Source organism: Coffea arabica, chromosome 3c, assembly GCF_036785885.1.
Source record: "Coffea arabica cultivar ET-39 chromosome 3c, Coffea Arabica ET-39 HiFi, whole genome shotgun sequence".
Lineage (NCBI taxonomy): Eukaryota > Viridiplantae > Streptophyta > Magnoliopsida > Gentianales > Rubiaceae > Coffea > Coffea arabica.
Window position 1 is genome coordinate 19,024,337 of NC_092314.1, and position 19,132 is coordinate 19,043,468.

At 46.2% G+C, this 19,132-nt stretch overlaps 2 protein-coding genes across 2 annotated transcripts; both read left to right on the forward strand.

The window, feature by feature from the left end:
- Positions 1–10,596: 10,596 nt before the first annotated feature.
- On the forward strand, positions 10,597–12,585 carry LOC140037878 (uncharacterized). Its single transcript, XM_072083032.1, has one exon. It carries the CDS (start codon positions 10,597–10,599, stop codon positions 12,583–12,585), a length of 1,989 nt encoding a protein of 662 aa, XP_071939133.1.
- A 4,407-nt stretch (positions 12,586–16,992) lies between these two features.
- LOC113735732 (uncharacterized) lies at positions 16,993–18,327 on the forward strand. The gene is made up of 2 exons (XM_027262727.2): positions 16,993–17,186; positions 17,457–18,327. Exons 1-2 carry the CDS (start codon positions 16,993–16,995, stop codon positions 18,325–18,327), a joined length of 1,065 nt encoding a protein of 354 aa, XP_027118528.2.
- Positions 18,328–19,132: the final 805 nt, after the last annotated feature.

Sequence of the window (19,132 nt, forward strand, 5' to 3'; positions counted from 1 at the left end):
TTTCAAACTCATGTCCTCACATTGCATACATGCATTCCATTCATTTGCATCCCACTCGCATTATTCGTGACTTCTTCAAAGGATCGTTATTGGGTTTCACAATTAATGTGATTGGCACCACTCAACCTTTGAAGAGAAATTTCCCCCAATACCCCTAGGTCTAGGGTTTGCATTCATGTAGTGCATCCAAATGTAATAAATTCTTTGGTTAAAACAAGAAAATATTTGATTAAATCATGCAACTAGCCTTGGCTAGGTCAAAGGGGTGCCTTGGATTTTATCCTTGCCTTCCCCTTTGTCAAATGTGACTCCCGAACCTTTTTCTTTGATTTACGTGGACTAGGAGTCGTTTAAAAGGGGTTTCTTACTACTTTTTCCTATTTTTTCTTTAAAAATTCATTTTTTGGTGACTTGGTACACCTTAACTCATTACCAAGTGGCGACTCCAATTTTTATTTCAAAAACCCTTTTGAAACTATAATTTTGGGTCAAATCGTCGCATTCTCAACCCCCCATTTAGACCCATTTTTTCTTTTAAATCACAATTCATTTTCCAATCACAAATTGAATCAAAAAATACATTTTTTTAACCATTTATTTATTTATCAAAAAATGGGGCGCGACAGTTGGCGACTCCACTGGGGATATTCGAGAGTCCGAGCAAATTTGATTCAATCAACCTTTTTTTTCTTTTAATCTTTTCATATATCACATTTGGGTGTTTAGGATTGCATTTTTCCTTTTATTAGGATTTTTGCATTTCACGCATACCAACTCCCTCACTTACTCATTTGGCGTACGATTGTTTTGATTGATGAATGGTTTATGTATGTGATTCCGCGCTTTGCATTGCATTTGGGTGGGGGACATCACCTTAGAGTCTCGCGTTGGTTCTTGATCCCTCCCCTCCAAACGAGCACTAGCATACGTGCATACGCTTTAATTTTTCACCCTCCATTTATTTTTCTTTTAGTGGCTTGTCACGCCACTCTATCCTGTTAGGATTTTAGGCGACCTACTTGGACGTGTGATCGTGACACGACGTGTGCGTAGCACGATCCGAGGGGTCACTTAATCTTCCGCTTTAAGCTTTGGGTTAATAGCCTATAACTTTTAGTCGAAGATTGAGGATTTTGATAGATTCACTCAGACATGTGGCCGTGACACGACGTGTGCGTAGCAATGTCTAGGGAATCGCTCGAGCCACCGACAAGGAACCTTGGGAGTGATGACCCTTGGTTTCCAAGTCTGAAGGCTTGGGGACATGAGCTTGTCGAGTCTAGATGCATTAGTGAACCCCAACCTCATGCATCCATTTTAGAATTGCCTAGGGTAGAGTCGACCTTACCCTATTAGGGACACCATGCACGAAGGGAGGGATCCCACCCTCTTTCCTTATTTCTTTGTTGCTTTTGTATCATTTAATTGTCCAACGTGTTATGTGATTATGTGTTGAACTAACGTTTTCTTGTTTCTTATCCTTCGCATTCACAAACGTTAGGAAATAAGAGGTCTGGCATGATCCTCTTGTAGGACCTACCCTTATAGATAGGCCATTGCACGTTTAGAAATTTCGGTATATTTCATTCGTAAATTAATAACGGCATACCATTTTAGGCTTACCCTGGCAAATAAAGGGTTCCTTAGGTCACATTTCATTTCGAATTGCATTTTTTCTGCTTTGATAAAAATGGCATCATGCATAAACCTTAGAAAGGGAATGCCACATAGAGGATCCCGTGTTAGGAATAAACCACCTTGTGTCTCAGATACTTAATCCAAAGAGACTTGCACGTTTACATTTTGTACCATCCAAAGGGGTAGTGCATAAGATAAGGTAGGATCCGATCATTTTCATAGAGTGATCTTTGGAATATGAGCATCTAATAATCACTTTTTGGCCATTTTATCAAAAATTGGTAAAAATCCCTTGCGTGAAGGACATTAATTTGAAGAAATTCACAAATGATTCCTCCTATTGAGACGATAAATAAATTGAAGTCAAATCGTGATTTTAGAAGGCTCATAGACTAATTTTCTGAAACCACCAATGGCCGGCCGATTCAATTGATCCATTTTGTCAATTCATAATCAATTTTGAATAAATTGTCAATTCTTTTGACCAATTTACCCTTTTTAGGGTCATTCGGTCGATTTTTGAATAAATCACTAATTCAATTTCATACATTTGGTCAATTTACCCATTTTTAGGGCAACCGAGCCGATTTTGAATAAATCAAGTTTCGTTCAATCTATTTGATCAATTTACCCTTTTTAGGGTGATCTGATTAATTTTGGATAAGTTAAATTTCATTCAATTCATTTGACCAATTTACCCTTTTTAGGGTCATCCAGTCGATTTTTGAATAAATCCTCATTTCATTTCATTTGACCAATTTACCCTTTCAGGGCGATCTGGTCAATTTTGAATAAATTCTCGATTTCATTCAACTCATTTGACCAATTTCTTTTTTAGGATGATCCGGTCAATTTTGAGTAAATTGTCAAATCCCCAGTCAATTCGTTTGACCAGTTTACCCTTTTAGGGCGATCCGGTCAATTTTGAATAAAATTCTCAGTTTCATTCAGTTCATTTGATCAAGTTCCTTTTTAGGATGATCCGATCAATTTTGAGTAAGTTATTAAATTTCACTCAATTCATTTGACCCGTTTCCCTTTTTAGGGTAATGCGGTCGATTTTAAATAAATTTCATTCAACCCATTCGACCGATCAGGGTTTCAATGTCAATTTCAAATTGGGAAACTTAGTCGATTTTTGAGAAAACCATCCATTGCATCCAGCCATTTGATCAGTTGGGGTTTTGACCCGTGCTTCACTGAAAAAATTTGGTCAACGAATGCCAATCTCTTCGATAGGAAGTTCGTCAAGGTCAAACCCGTGCGTTTTTGTAAACTCTTGTATCGATCAAAAGTGATCAATCCATTTGGACGTTGACATCATTTTGACAAATGTCTCTCGTCACTCCAATTGACCAAATTTTTCAAAATTATTTTTCACTTAAATGAGTTGATCAGATCCATCAGGTATGGTATAGTGCCTGCTCTGGAGGATTGCATTTTCATGCTAGGCCTACCCTTGGCACAAAAAGGGTTCCCCCATAGGACATGCATACCGATTTTATATTCTTGTTTACTAACTCGGGGTATTTTTCTTTTGTTTCCCCCTTCCCCTGCATTCATGAAAAATGTTTCAATAAGATGAAAATATTTCCCTATATTGGATAACAATTTTTGATCCGATAAAGTTTGGAAAGTATTATTTGATTCTTGGACAGATCCTACAATAAAAGCATAAATGATCTATCTGGAAGCTCTACGCTAAAGCCTCTGAGAGATTTTGTAATTGTTTCCAAAGGAAAATTCTGTTTATTTGATTTGTTAATATATTTTGTTCCAAAAGAAAAGGAGATGAAAAGTGTATATGTGGAGATCTTTTACAAATTTCTCTTTTCTCATTTGTATCATAATGGAATGAGGAATTTTTGTTTCAAACTTTTTCAGCAATAAAATTTTTGGACAATTATTGTTTTGTGTATATTTATGTACATTTCATTCTTTATTCTTACTCATTGGAGATTTCATGATAAATTTTGAGAAATAAAACAAATTGAGATTTTTTCAACCTCTAGCCTGAAAATTCACAAGTGTATGCTTCCTAAATCCTTACATTTGATCGGTGATCCAAGCTATACAATAAGAGTGCTCAGAGAACAAAAGGGTGAATGGCCACTCAAAAAGTCCGATGAGATACCTTTTCTCCTTCACTTAACCCCAGAATAAAATCAGTCACATTGATTGATAAATTGCAAATTGGGGCCATCTTTGCTTGAAAATATCCATTGTGTAACCGATTCAATTCACATCTAAGTGAAAGCAAAAATGTGCATTATTCTTGTTTGTTTTAAAATTTTGGAATGATACTTCGAGCATTCTTTTCTCTACCCATACACATTTCATCATTTGCTCTACCATTTGAGCCTTTGAAAGAGTAATTTCGTTTCAAATAAGAGCCCTACTGATCACTACCTTTCATTGGAAGATTTTCAAATATCAAAAGAGGAATGGATTTTCAATGACCATTGCGTTACTTTGGTTGTCATGAGGCATAAGAATGATACTTTGGCCATCGTTCCTACAACCTAAACACCATTTATCCCTTGCATCCTCATTTGAGCCAAAAATGGGTGGTTCTTTTCGAGTGCACATATGATCGCACCCCACATTGGGGAAGGAGATTGGGGAATTTTGAAAAAGAAAAAAAGGGGAGAAAGGGAACCGCAAATTGGGAAAATTTGATTCCACTTGAGTTCCAATTTTGAAAAAAAAAGAAAAGGAAGAGATTTGTCCGCACAGACCGCCTATGTTTCACAAATATGGATGAACAAGGGTCTTCCTCAGTCAAGTAATTCAGATACATGCAAAAAATTTCGCATTAACGAAAGTTTCCTTTCAGAGTTATTGTAAGGAACGGAATAAAGGTCAGGCCCTCTTCTTTTCCGATCAAGCATTCTATCCCTAGTTATCCCTTTTGAGATTTCAGAATAAAATACTTCGTTTGGCAACCCCTGAGAATCGCAAACCCCACACTGGGGCAAGTTTGCAAAAGAAAGGAAAATTTCAAGAAGTGAAAAGTGAAAAGCCACCAAATCAAAAGACAAAAGAAGAAATGAGAACCTCAGTTCACAAATAAACTGGGGCAAATTTTGTGAAAGTTCAAAAGAATGGCAAAAGGCCGAAAAAGTCAAAAGAAGAAAGAAAATGAAAGTGAAAAAGCCTCAATTAAGCATAAATTGGGGCAAATTCTGATTTAACCCTAAAATAGGGTTGGCGCAATAATGCGATCTCAGATTCTTCAAACCACTTTTGAAATCCGTTTTCAAGCCTTAACTTTTTTTAAGCACCCCACCTGACCCCATTACAAAAACCGAAAGTCCTGACTTCTGTTCTTTGCAATGACCCTGTCAAGAAAATTTCTGATGTCGAAAAATTTTAGCTGTAGTTCTGAATTGCTTGGATATAGGGTTGACTCTACTCATCTTGTGAAAACCCACAAAATTGAAAAAAAATGCAAGAAAATGCAGAAAATTTCGACGCTGAAGTCCCTGGTGAACGATGGGAAAAATGCAAACAAAGTCCGAGATCTTTGAGTATGAAATAAGTGCCATTATTGGAAAAATGCGATCTTCGGTACAATGTCCTTGAAAGTTTTATTCTTTAGCTATCGTTTTCAAGCCAAATTACAAGCTAATAAAGTCCATCGTTGACTTATTCCTTCATGACAATCCAAAGTAAGGATCATGCTCATAAGAAATTCATCGAATCATTTGTGATCATAAGGGTATAACCCGTTTTCACATGTGTAGCTATCACTTCTGTCCATACGTTACAAGCCTAGAAAGCTTGTATGTTGACTAAATTTTCTCGAAAATAAGGGTGACAAACTCTTTGCTTTCACCAAGATGTGACATTGAATGGATTACATACAACTGGGGCACAAAAATGAGACAGATTCTTACCTCCCATTTCCTTTAGCCACTTCCAAATCCAAAAATAAAGTCACTTGATTGGTCCTGAAAGATGAACCAACCAAAATAGTGACCCATCACCCAAAAGCATTGATGCTAAAGTGGGGAAAAAATCTTTCGTAATTTGGCATTATTTTAAGAAATTCATCATGAAATGTGCTATGTGAATTTAAGAAAGACATTCAATTTTCTTCACATGATATGTTAGGAAAAGCAATTGCTTACTTTGTTCAAATAAATAGAGGGTCATTCAAACAAATTTTTTTGCAATTAAATAGGCCCACACTGGGGCAAATTTTTATTTGAGAGATTTTGCAAAATAGCCCACACTGGGGCAAAAAAAAAAAATTTGTAATACATTTGAGGATGTCAAAACCAATCACGCTGTTCTTTCCAAATAAGAAATTTGAATGCATGTCATATTTTGTTAAGCTCCCCTGTGCAGGTATTCATGCTTCAAAATGACGAAAAGCATCCAGTGAGGCGGAAGGCCGATACTGCAAAGAGAAGCAAGAAGAAGGAGGGAAAAATGGACTCGACACTGGGGCAAATTATTTTGAAAAAGATTCTCTCGAAAAATCAGAAAAATTCAAAAAAAAAAACATTCAAAAATCAAGTTGGGCCTGAGTTTCGTGCCGCCAACATTCCAAAGATCAAGTTGGGCCTGAACTTTGTGCCGCCAACATTACAAACATCAAGTTGGGCCTGAATTTCGTGCCGCCAACCTCACAAATATCACGTTGGGCCTGGATTTCGTGCCGCCAACATTTCAAAAATCACGTTGGGCTTGGACTTGGTGCCACCAACATTCCAAACATCACGTTGGGCCTGAATTTCGTGCCGCCAACATTCCAAAAGTCAAGTTGGGCCTGAGTTTCGTGCCGCCAACATCCTAAAAATCACGTTGGGCCTGAGTTTCGTGCCGCCAACATCACAATATCCCGTTGGGCCTGGGCTTGGTGCCGCCAACATCGCAAAGTTCCCGTTGGGCCTGGATTTGGTGCCGCCAACATCGCAAAGTTCACGTTGGGCCTGGATTTCGTGCCGCCAACTTCACAAAAATCACGTTGGGCCTGGATTTCGTGCCGCCAACATTCCAAAAATCACGTTGGGCCTGGATTTGGTGCCGCCAACATCTCAAACATCACGTTGGGCCTGGATTTCGTGCCGCCAATATTCCAAAGATCACGTTGGGCCTGAATTTTGTGCCGCCAACATCGGAAAGTTCACGTTGGGCCTGGATTTCGTGCCGCCAACTTCACAAGATCCCGTTGGGCCTGAATTTCGTGCCGCCAACTTCACAACATCCCGTGGGTCTATCCCAATTTTACATTTCTGTCCGGATCTATCCCGTGGTCTATCCCAATCTTACATTTCTGTCCGGATCTATCCCAATTTTAAATTTCTGTTCGGGTCTATCCCGTGGGTCTATCCCAATTTTAAATTTCTATTCGGGTTTATCCCGTGGATCTATCCCAATTTTAAATTTCTGTTCGGGTCAGTCCCGATTTTAAATTTTCTGTTTGGGTCAATCCCATTTTAAATTTTTGTCAAAGGGGTCAGGCCCCATTTCTAAAGCGTCCATCGTTCGAGACGCTCGTAGCCGAATAACACAGGTAAATATTTGGTGTCTACTTTTTTGTCTCAAGTTTTTTCAAAATTCAGACAAAGAGGGGCAAACTGTAGACACCAAATTTTTGGTGTAATTTCATTTACTGTTTATTTTTAGTTTTTTATTTGTCGTGTTAGTTTTATTCGATTTTTACTTTTTAGTTTATAGTTTTTAGTTTATTTTTAAGTTTTTAGCATAGAATTTCTTGGAAAAAAAAAGAGAAAAAGGAAAAATGAATGAAAAAAAGAGAAAAAGGAAAATTATGAAAAAAAATGAAAAAAAAGAAAAGCGTTCAAAAAATATGTTGTAGTTGTTTCAGATTTAGTTGCATTATTTAAAAATGAAAAAATGATGAAAAATTGAAGAATGAAAAATGAAAAGAAGAAAAAGAGGAAAATCTTAGTTTTATTTATTTATTTATTTTTATTTTTTTATCTTTCGGTTGCTAATTTTGTACATTTTATTTAAATTTAGGTTTGTTTGAATTATTATTGTTTTTATTGTTATTTAATTAATCTTAAAAAAAAAATGCTCGCGGCATGCAAGCTGCATTTTGCCGCAGCTTGCAAAGGGATCATCGAGCGGCTCCTTAGCTGCAAATATAGGGAAAGTTGCTGGAGTTTTAGGGTTGGAGTTTGCTCATATAAAAGCCAAGAGAAAGGGGAGCCGCAAAAGAGAGAGTTTTTGGTCTGGAAAAAGGGGGAAGAAATCAGCAAGAGTGGACGGCTAAAAGGAAAAGAAAACATACGGAAAGAAAGAGAGAATAGGAAGAGAGGGAATAGAGAAAAAGCTGATAGCCGAAAAACTAGAGAAATAAAAGTGACGGCGTAAGGGAGTAGGTTTTGGGAGCTGAGAAGCAAAAAGGCAGACGGAAGAATCGTTGGTGGCTGTCGGCTGTTTTCCTGAGAAACGGGGGTTTTCCTGAAAAGCTGTCGACGCTCCACCACACCTTGGTAGCCTAGACCATCGACAAAAGAGCTGTCACTGTAAGCCATTCTCCCCTCTAAACTTTGATTCCAAGTGCTGATTCTTCATACTTTCCAAGCATATATATATACATGAGTGGAAATTTACAAACTCCAAGCTGTTGAGTTCCATGCTGTCTGGTTCGCTTTTAGCCTCAAATTGGTTCTTTTCATGTCTGCCGTGGTCTTGTATGATCAGTGGGGAAAGTTTGAGGCCCATTTGGGGTTTTGTTTCTAGACTGAAATTCAATAGCAATTTACTAGCATTGAAAAGGAAGGATTTTCTGGCCTGTCAAATGCAAATCGTGAAAAGCCGCCCTTTTCATTTCATTGTCTGTTGTGTTCGGATTGTGGAGCATCTGTTTTGGCCGTTGCTAGAATTCCTCATGTTCATTGGTTGTCGAGATTTCTTTCTTTCTTCTTGTTGTAGGATTGTTTACTGAGTTTGCTCAGATTTTTGCTTGGTTTGTCCGACCATCTTAATGTTAGAATCCCCAGGTGTCATGTTACAAGATAGAAAGTTTGTATGATAATTATATTTGGGTTGGTTTTATGTTTGAAAAACTGGTTTGACGTGCTAAACCTTTTGCCCAGAATTTTCCAGCCATGATACATGAAGTTTCCCTTATTTGTTCCTTGCTGCGATTTTCCAGTTACCTGTGAGCTTACACACGTTTTTCCCTTGCTGCGTTTTTCTTTTAGCCGTGAGCTTGCATCTGTTGTTCCTTGGATGCATTTCCCAGATGACTTTGAGTCTTCATCTATTTGTTCCTCTGTTGCATTTCCCATGTAGCCACAGGTTTTCCTATGTTCATTCCTCGCCTGCATCTTTAAGAAATGGTCGCCTCATGTTCTGCCGTTTCTTTTTCTTCCCCCAACCACCTCTCGGGTACTCCAACGTCTGTATTGCGCTTATCATCGAGATGTGGGGCACGATACAGAGGACTGCCGTCACCTCAAGAAAGACATTGAAAAACAGATCAAACGAGGCCATCTGGGGCAGTTCATACGAGAGGAACGAGCTGACCAGCAACGAGGAAAACCCAGGTCAGAACGTCCGAGCTACACCCGGGACCGACCTCAGGGGTCTCGTGGCCGAACTCCCGAGCAGGAAACACAGAATCTGACGGGGGTGATTAACACTATTGCCGGAGGACCTGCTTGTGGGGATAGTCATACAGCTCGGTGGCACAATCACCCCCCTCCCACGGGGGAGAGCTCGGCCAAGCGATTGAAGATGTATGAGGAAATAATCTATGGACTTGAAGACGCAGTCCCTCTGGCCTCTAATAACCATGAAGCCATTGTGATAGAAGTCATCACCTGTAATTACAAGGTGAAGAAGGTATACATAGACAACGAAAGTGCCATAGACGTGCTGTATTACAAGACCTTTAAGGAGCTACAGCTGGAGGATAGACAGCTCGTACCGGTTCGAACTCCGTTGATCGGTTTTACGGGTCCTCCCGTGAGGCCGGAAGGAATGATCACTCTCATGGTTACGGTGGGGGTGTCCCCGAAGTGCCGAACGGTCCCGGTAAACTTCGCGGTGGTTAAGAAGCCGTCGTCGTACAATATGATTTTGGGACGGTCCACACTGAATGCTCTCCGAGCTATTTGCTCCACCTTGCATCTCAGTATGAAGTTTCCTACTCCTGCTGGGGTGGCTGAGGTGCTGGGAGATCCGGAGGTGGCAAGGGCGTGTTATATTGCCACCCTCAAGAGCAAAGAGAAATTGGTAGTTCAGACAGTTTGTTTAGAGCCCTGGGAGCCCATGGAGAAAGGGGAAAGATTGGAGACAGACGAGGGTTAGCCGAGCTGCCCGTCCAGCCCGACCGACCTGAGAGCACGGTGAAGGTTGGCACCGGCCTAGGCGAGCTGGTCAGGAGTTCTTTGGAATCTCTCTTGGAGGAATATGCTGAGATTTTTGCTTGGAGTGCTGATGACATGTCAGAAATCCCCACCGAGTTGGCAGTCCATAGGTTACATGTGTCCCCCAACGTCCGACCTATGACGCAGAAGAAGAGGAACTTTGCTCCTGAGCGAAAGGAGGTCGTCAAAAACGAGGTGGGTAAGTTGCTGGAGGCTAAGATCGTTAAGAAACTCTACTACCCGACCTGGCTAGCCAATCCGGTGCTGGTCAAGAAGGAGGAGAAAGCTTGGAGGATATGTGTGGATTTCACTGACTTAAATAAGGCTTGCCCGAAGGACTGTTACCACTCCCACGGATTGACCAGCTCGTGGACTCAACAGCTGGCTATGAGATTTTCTGTTTCTTGAATGCCTTCAAGACCATCAGATAGCCTTGGACGAGGAGGATCAGGAGAAGACCTCGTTCATCACCGAGGAAGGCACATATTGTTACGTCACCATGCTATTCGGACTAAAGAATGCAGGTGCGACCTATCAGAGGTTGGTAAACAAGTTGTTCAAGAATCAGATCGGCTGAAACGTGGAGGTTGATGTGGACGATATGTTAGTAAAAAGTCAAACTCAGGAGCAGTTCATCTCTGACCGGAGAGAAATTTTTGAGATTCTTCGGAGCTCACGAATGCGGCTAAACCCAAAGAAGTGTACCTTTGGGGTCAGGTCGGGAAAATTCCTAGGCTACATGATTTCTAAAGAAGGGGTGAGAGCTAACCCAGACAAGATCAAGGCTATCATGGACATGGCTCCACCCCGGAATATTAAGGAGGTGCAACGTCTGACAGGGAGGATGGCAGCCTTGAACAGATTCCTGTCCAAATCGGCAGTTCGGGGGTCGCCTTTCTTCAAGGTCCTGAAAGGAGGTTGGCAGTTCGAGTGGAGCCCGGAGTGCCAGAAGGCGTTCGATGAACTGAAGGCCCACCTCGCTCGGTTGCCAGCCCTGACCTCTCCCAAATTGGGGGAGACCTTGTTCATTTACTTAGCTGCGGGAGAGAGGGCCATGAGCGCAGTGCTGGTGCGGGAGGAAAACAAAATGCAAAAATCCGTGTATTATGTCAGCCGCGCCCTGCAGGGGGCCGAGGCAAGGTACTCGGCGGTAGAACGATATGTTTTGGCATTAGTACATGCAGCTCGGAAGCTCAGGACGTACTTCCAAACTCACCCCGTAGTGGTCATGACGGACCAGCCTCTGAAGCAAATCCTTTCCAAGCCCGAGTCCTCGAGTCGAATGGTGAAGTGGGCTGTGGAATTGTCAGAATACGACCTGGGATATCAGCCCCGAACGGCCATCAAAACCCAAGCGTTGGCGGACTTCATAGCGGATGGCGTTTCCTTTGGATCGCCCGAAGCGGAGGTCGATCAGGCCAGGGACATACAGGCCAGGAAGGATGGAGAAGTTGTTAAAGATGCGCACATCAGACAAGCAGCCAAAACCTTACAGACTCCAAAAACTACTAAAGCCACCCAGGCCCGAGAAGCAGCAGAGGTCTTTGAGGCCGGAGACGCTGCCGAGGTCACCCAGGCCATTCAAGTAGCGGAGGTCGGACCGTCCAAAGAGACAAATGAGGCCGAGCAGGTCAAAGAAACTGCCGAGGGCGGACAGGCAGGAGAAGCAGCTAAGGCCAAACAAATCCAAAAAACTGCCGAGGTCGGACCGGCCGGAGAGGCAGCGGAGGGGGGACAGGCATTAAACGTTGCCGAGGCCGAGCATTCTGGAAAAGCAGTCAAAGCTGAACTGGCCAGAGAGACGGCCCAGGCCAGGAAGGTTACTGAGGCTGCGGGACGAGCTGATCTCACCTGGGCGTTGTACGTGGACGGCGCGTCAAGTAAGGAAGGATGTGGGGCCGGGCTCCTCTTAATCAGCCCTACTGGGGAGGAGCTGTCCTACGCTCTGAGGTTCGATTTTAGAGCTTCTAACAATGAATCAGAGTACGAGACTCTAATTACAGGGATGGAGATGGCCCGGAAGTTAGGGGCTAGATCAATAAAGGCCTATAGCGACTCGCAGCTGATAGTGAACCAGGTATGGGGAAGTTACGAGGTCAAAGAGGGGACGCTAAGAAGGTATGTGGCCAAGACACGCGAGCTGAAGGGCCTGTTCGAGCAATTCGCGCTTGAGCAGATTCCGCGAAGCCAGAACAAGAGAGCTGACGCCCTGTCTAAACTGGCCTCTACCTCGGTTGGCGTCTTAGGTCGTGAAATACTGGTGGAGGTCGTCAGAAGTCGGGCCTATGAACCGTTCAATGCTGTGGTCATTCAGGTGGTGAGCTCGTGGATGGATCCTATTGTCCAGTACCTGGCTCAATGGGAGCTCCCACCGAGCAGGGTAGAGGCCCGCAAAGTCCTCCTTAAGTCGCAGAAGTACGTGCTCACGCATGGAGTCTTATACAGGAAATCTCACTTGCAACCCTTGTTGAAGTGTGTAACGCCCGAGGAAGGAAGTTATGTCTTGCGCGAGTTGCATGAAAGCATCTGCGGCAATCACGTTGGCCCTAGAGTATTGGCCAAGAAGGGAATGCTGGCTGGATACTATTGACCCACCATCTTCAGGGACTCGGCCGAGCTGGTAGCCCGGTGTAAGTCTTGCCAGCTACACGCCCCAATCCATCACACCCCCACTCAGGAAATGATTCCTCTCAGTAGCCCGTGGCCATTCTTCCAATGGGAGATTGACCTGTTGGGGCCGTTTCCCCGAGCTCCAGGTGGCTACGAATACTTGGTGGTAGCCATTGATTACTTCACTAAGTGGGTAGAGGCCGAGTCCATCAACACGATTAGCAGCAGGTCGATCCAAAAATTCCTCTGGAAAAGCATAGTCTGCCGATTTAGCATACCAAGGGCTCTCATCTCGGACAACGGCAGGCAGTTCGCTGACCACTCTCTCCAGGAATGGTGCACGGAGCTCGGCATCCAGCAGCACTTCACTTCAGTGGGGCACCCCCAAGCCAATAGCCAGGTCGAGAATGTCAACAGAACCATCTTGCACGGCCTGAAGACAAGAATAGAGTCTGTCCGAACTAATTGGCTGGAGGAGCTGCCCACCATACTATGGGCTTACCGGACAACGCCTCGGACGGCCACCCAAGAGACACCGTTCGTCCTGACATACGGGGTCGAGGCAGTAATCCCAACAGAGATTGGAGTGCCCTCGGGTAGGGTGCAACACTTTGTGGCTCAGGATAATGAGGAGGAGATGCGGGTTGACTTGGACTTAGTCGAGCATCGAAGGAAAGAAGCGGCTATAAGAATGGCTAAGTATAAGGGCCAGGTCGCACGCTATTACAATGCCAGGGTTAGGCACCTTTCTTTCAAGCCAGGGGACCTGGTATTACGCAAGAACTCCGTGAGCCGAGCTGGGGGCACGGGTAAGTTAGACCCAAATTGGGAAGGTCCCTACGTGGTAAGGGAAGCTGACCGGGTAGGTTATTGTAAGCTAGCTCGCCTGGATGGAGGCGAAGTCCCGTGCACCTGGCACAATTCAAATTTAAGGCTTTTTCTTTAGTATCCTGCCTGAGCTGAAAATGGTCAGCCGGACAGGTCTGTTTTCATTTTGTTAGTTCAGCACTTGGGCTTATAATGTATTCAAGGCTTTTAAATAATAAAAAATTTTTACAAGTGTTGGATGAGAAAGTAGGCCATCTATTCCATTTCAAAAAAAAGGCATATACATGCGGAGGGCTATACAAAAGCGAGCTGGCCAGCTCGGTGCCTACCTTAGCCTAATTCCTATAGGGCTATCCTATGTACTATCCATCTAACTCTCCCTTTGCTGTTCTTGCTCTGGCTTGGGAGAGGCTGCGGGAAGAGTAGGGTCGGCGACCAAGGCAACCAGGTCGCGCCCATTGGAGTAGCCCGTGACAAGCCTGTCAATTTGATGGACGGCTTGGGGGTTGTAGTCAGGCCATTTTCTCAGGTCAAAACCCGGCAAGTTCAAGGACTGAACATCCGCCATGGCTTTGGTGTAGCCGAGCTGCAGGACGGGGCCATTCAGGATGGCCAGGTCGTTCATGAAGCTTTCAGACTTCTTAAACTCTTGAACGCCTAGCTGACGCCCTTCCTCCTTAGCCGCTTCCACCAGCTCGGTAGATCTTTTGTGCTCGGCCTCCAGAGCCGCGGCCAGCTCAGCTGCTTTCTTCTTCTCCAGCTCGCAGGAGGATTTGGCATCCGCAAGTTGTTTCTTCAGGGACTCTAGCTCGGCCTCCGCGGCTTCGAGTTGGCCTGATAGCCTTTCCTTGGCGGCGTCGACCTGAGATAGGTTGACCCTCATATTTTCGTACCGCTGCGCGAGCTCGGCCCCAGCGACATTGAGCTGCAGATCGAATACAGGATAAGAAATCGGCAAATTGAAGGGGATGTCAGGGAGGCACTAAGATAAGGAATCACCTGGGCTGTACTGAGGTAAATATGCTCCAGCAGCTCGGAGTTGGAGGCGAGTTGGATGAAGTGGTGATCGCGTGGGAGCACTACGCCCTGAACGAGCTCCCAGGCAGCATCAGGGAATTGAGCTCGGTCATTCACCGACAGCCCCCACTTGGGGCAGAAATGCTAGGGGTGCGGGTGCGAGCTCTGGCCGGTAGGAGGCTTCAGAGGAATCACGTTCCTCATACGCCACATGGCTGGAGGTGACTCGGACGAGGCCTGCTGCTCGGCGGAGTTCACTCCGTAGTGGGGCGCAAGAACTGTTGAGGGTTCCTCCTGGGATTGGGGGGAAGTCGCCTCGGTCCTAACCCTTTTGGCCGCCGTCTTCTTCCTTTTCTTCTTTGGCTCCTCTCCAGGTGACGACTGAGCTGTGATCTGAGGATTGGACACTGGCGGAGGAGGAGGAGCCGCGCTACTGGGGGCCGCGGATAGAGCGGGAGTAGGAGTGCTAGTACTACCGGATCCTCCAATGTTCAAAAACTGGGAGAATCTCTTCACTGCAGAGGAAAAAGAGTGGGTCAGCTCGGGCAGTGTGACCAAACTCATTAAAAAGAAGGAAGAAATGAGGCCCAGAAGTTACAAGCTGTCAGCTCCTCTGGGAGAAGGGGTCGGAGATCGGGGGGCAGGGTCATTCACCTCTGCTCGGATCAGCCCTGCCGACCAGAGCTGTGCATTGTTAAACTCTTTAACTTTTAGCCGGGCTTCCGAGCTGACCAGGCGGTCCAGCTCGGCTTCAGGCAGAGGTGAGGAAATTGGATCAGAAACCTGGGTCTCCTCCCTCCAGGTCAGGGGAGGAAACCCAGTGTTCTTCACAAAAAAGAATTGTGCCTTCCAGCCTTTGATGGAGGAAGGCATTTGCATGAACAGCTCGCGGGTGGGGAGTTCCCCTCCGCTCCTGCGAGCGAAGTAGAACCAGCCGTGAACCGGGCCGCTCACCTTCATTTGAAAAAATGACCTAAACAGGTCCAAGGAATAAGGAATTTCGAGAGCTCGGCACAAAATGAAGAAGCCGAGGATCGACCGAATGGCATTGGGAACGATTTGGGTAATTCGGATGCCCCAGAAGGTCAGAATGTCATAAAGGAATTAGGGGATGGGAAGGCGGAGACCAGCCACGAGCTGATCCTTGTAGATAGCTACAAACTCAGAAGGAGGTCGGCACGCGTACTCCCCCGGTTGGGCTGCCCTAGCCTCGAACTGGGGAGGAATATCGTACCTCCCCACCAGCTCGTCCACGTCCACCTGGTCAAGGATGGGGGGAATTATTTCGACTTCCCCAAAGTCGATATCGGGCGCCCTAGGGGGGTCCAGCCCTAGCGCGAGCTGGAACTGCCTCCAGAGGGGTCCCTGGGCCAGCAGCTCCAGTCTCAGGTTGGGCAGATTGACCAGGCTGGTCCATGGTTAAAACTGGAGAAGGAACTGGAGAAGGAAGGTACTCAGACCCGGACGAACTGGAAGAAGAAGAGCTAGAAAAGAGTATCTCTATGAGTGCAGGTCGAGTTACTCTACGCCTAGGTGCCGAGCTAGTAAGATCTGAGTGTGTGGAAGAGGAAGACATAAAATGGAAAGAAGACTTACTAGCGGATGATAGGGAAGAGCTGATAGATGATTAACGCAACTCTCGGGTGGATTCACTAGGCGAGGAGCGAGCTGAAGAAGATTGGGGAAAGGAGAGAATGAGAATGGAAGCTTGAAAATGACGTTTGGTAGGACCTATTTATAGGCCTCCTGGGCGGGAAGTTGAAGAGCCTCGAGTTGGAAATTCGAATTTATTGCAAAGGGATGGTTATCTTGGAAAACGTTTGCGCTGACAACCGCCATCATGGGGGGACGCGACCTTTGAGGTGACGGTTATGACGGTATACGTGGCGGTTTTCCGAAGAAGGTGCGCGATCGTGGGATCATGGGCCCCGCACTAGGCCGACCTGACGCTTCGTAATTTGGTCCAGACTCATGCGACTACTCGGTGAATCTAAACTCAAGGGGGGCTAGTGTAGTGGGGCAAATCCACGCATGCCACGTGTCAGCTCGGTAGGTGACGCACGTCAGTTCGGCGTTAGGGACTACGCAGCTTGCACGTGCTAGCTCGGCAGGAGAGAGTCAGCTCTGCTGTGTCAAGGGCTCCTGTGCTGGGCCTTATGGGCTGCCACCTTCGAACTTATAGGCGCCGTCACGCAAAACCCTAGAAGACTCCGAACCCTAAGGGGACTTTGACTCCCACAAGGAAACTACAACCCATTCGGCCCTATAAAAGCAACGCCATAAGACCACACAATGTATGTATAAACTAGTACTCTAAACTATTACTCTGTGGACAAGCTTTACTGACTTGACCGTCGGAGTTATTCTGAGGATGCCAGTCCCGCCCTTTTCCTTTCTTTACAGGACCCTCAACTCGGTTCACCCTCTCAGGTCGGCTGCGCCTGATCAGTTCGGCTCGCAACAGTTCAGTTCGGATCTGGTTTTTGGCTGTCGCATCAATTAGCGCCGTCTGTGGGAACACGTAATTCTTCTCTTGCGAATCATGCCAAGAACGAGGTCCCAGAGGAATGCTGGTGGATCCAAGGGGAACGAGGGAAGCAGCCCCCAACACCCCTCACGAGGGCTGACTCCTGGAGACGAGGGCGTGGGGCTCTCACGAATTCCGCCGGAGCAGTTGGTCCAGGCGGTGGCAGGGAACCTGCCAACTTTTGAGGCAATTGTGAACTACATGAAGGGGTAGGCAGTAGGTCATCCCGGCCAGGGACTAATGAGTCAGGGAGATGGGCCGTCCGAATCTAGGACGGGGAGCCCTAACCCTCCGCCAAAAAGGGTACACCGGGAGCTCACTCGCGACCAGGTTGACGTTGTAGAACCTTCTCACAAACACTCCAGAACCGAGCACCCGGAGCCCTTCCGGAGGTGTTCTAAGGAGGAACTCTCACCACGGAAGGAGCAGCTCTAGGTGCAGGACGAGTTGGACCTGCTTTTAAATCCAGAGGCGGATAGGTATATCGCCTCCCCCTTCGTCCCTGACATCGAAGACTACCCGCTGCCAGCGAAGTTCAAGATACAAAGCATGAAGTCTTACGATGTGACCACGGATCCGGAAGATCACTTGTTTGCCTTCATGACCCAAATACGCCTGCAAACTGCTACGGATGCGGTTAGGTGCAAGACCTTTCCAATGTTTTTGGAGGGTAAGGCGCGTCAGTGGTTCCAGGAGCTTTCTCCCAGGTCCATTCGGTCCTTTGCCCAGCTCGCGCGACTGTTCTCGGCCAAGTTCGTTTCATCACGAGCCTTCTCCAAGAGTACGGCGCATCTGATGACTATCCAGCAAAGGCCTGAGGAGTCCTTGCGCGAATACATGGTACGTTTCAATAACGAGTCCCTCCAGATTGGAGATCGCGATGACAAGGTGGTCATTGTTGCCTTCATTAACGGGCTGCGAAAACAAAACCTCTATACCGAGCTCGTGGAGAGACCTCCCAAGTCAGTTCGGGATATGCTAGACCGAGCTCTTGAGAAGGCCAACGCGGAGGAAGCCAATCGCCTTAAGAGTGAGCAAGAAAGATTGAGGGATGACAAGCGCAGGAGGGGCGCCGACCAGGTGGATGTACAGCCTAGCCAGGGAAGGAAAAACGCTTATGACCGCCTTCCCAGGAGCCGTCCAATGGGAGGAAACAAGTCCTGGACTGGTCTCACGGCACCTCGAGCTCGGGTGCTCGCAGTGATGGAACAGGAGGGGCTCTCTCGACCTCCTCGTCCTTTGGCCGGGGACAAAAACAAACGGAACCAACGTCTGTATTGCGCTTATCATCGAGATGTGGGGCACGATACAGAGGACTGCCGTCACCTCAAGAAAGACATTGAAAAATAGATCAAACGAGGCCATCTGGGGCAGTTCATACGAGAGGAACGAGCTGACCAGCAACGAGGAAGACCCAGGTCAGAACGTCCGAGCTACACCCGGGACCGACTTCAGGGGTCTCGTGGCCGAACTCCCGAGTAGGAAACACAGAATCTGACGGGGGTGATTAACACTATTGCCGGAGGACCTGCTGGTGGGGATAGTCATACAGCTCGGTGGCACAATCACCCCCCTCCCACGGGGGAGAGCTCGGCCAAGCGATTGAAGATGTATGAGGAAATAATCTATGGACTTGAAGACGCAGTCCCTCTGGCCTCTAATAACCATGAAGGCATTGTGATAGAAGTCATCACCTGTAATTACAAGGTGAAGAAGGTATACATAAACAACGGAAGTGCCATAGACGTGTTGTATTACAAGACCTTTAAGGAGCTACAGCTGGAGGATAGACAGCTCGTACCGGTTCGAACTCCGTTGATCGGTTTTGCGGGTCCTCCCGTGAGGCCGGAAGGAATGATCACTCTCATGGTTACGGTGGGGGTGTCCCCGAAGTGCCGAACGGTCCCGGTAAACTTCGCGGTGGTTAAGAAGCCGTCGTCGTACAATATGATTCTGGGACGGTCCACACTGAATGCTCTCCGAGCTATTTGCTCCACCTTGCATCTCAGTATGAAGTTTCCTACTCCTGCTGGGGTGGCTGAGGTGCTGGGAGATCCGGAGGTGGCAAGGGCGTGTTATATTGCCACCCTCAAGAGCAAAGAGAAATTGGTAGTTCAGACAGTTTGTTTAGAGCCCTGGGAGCCCATGGAGAAAG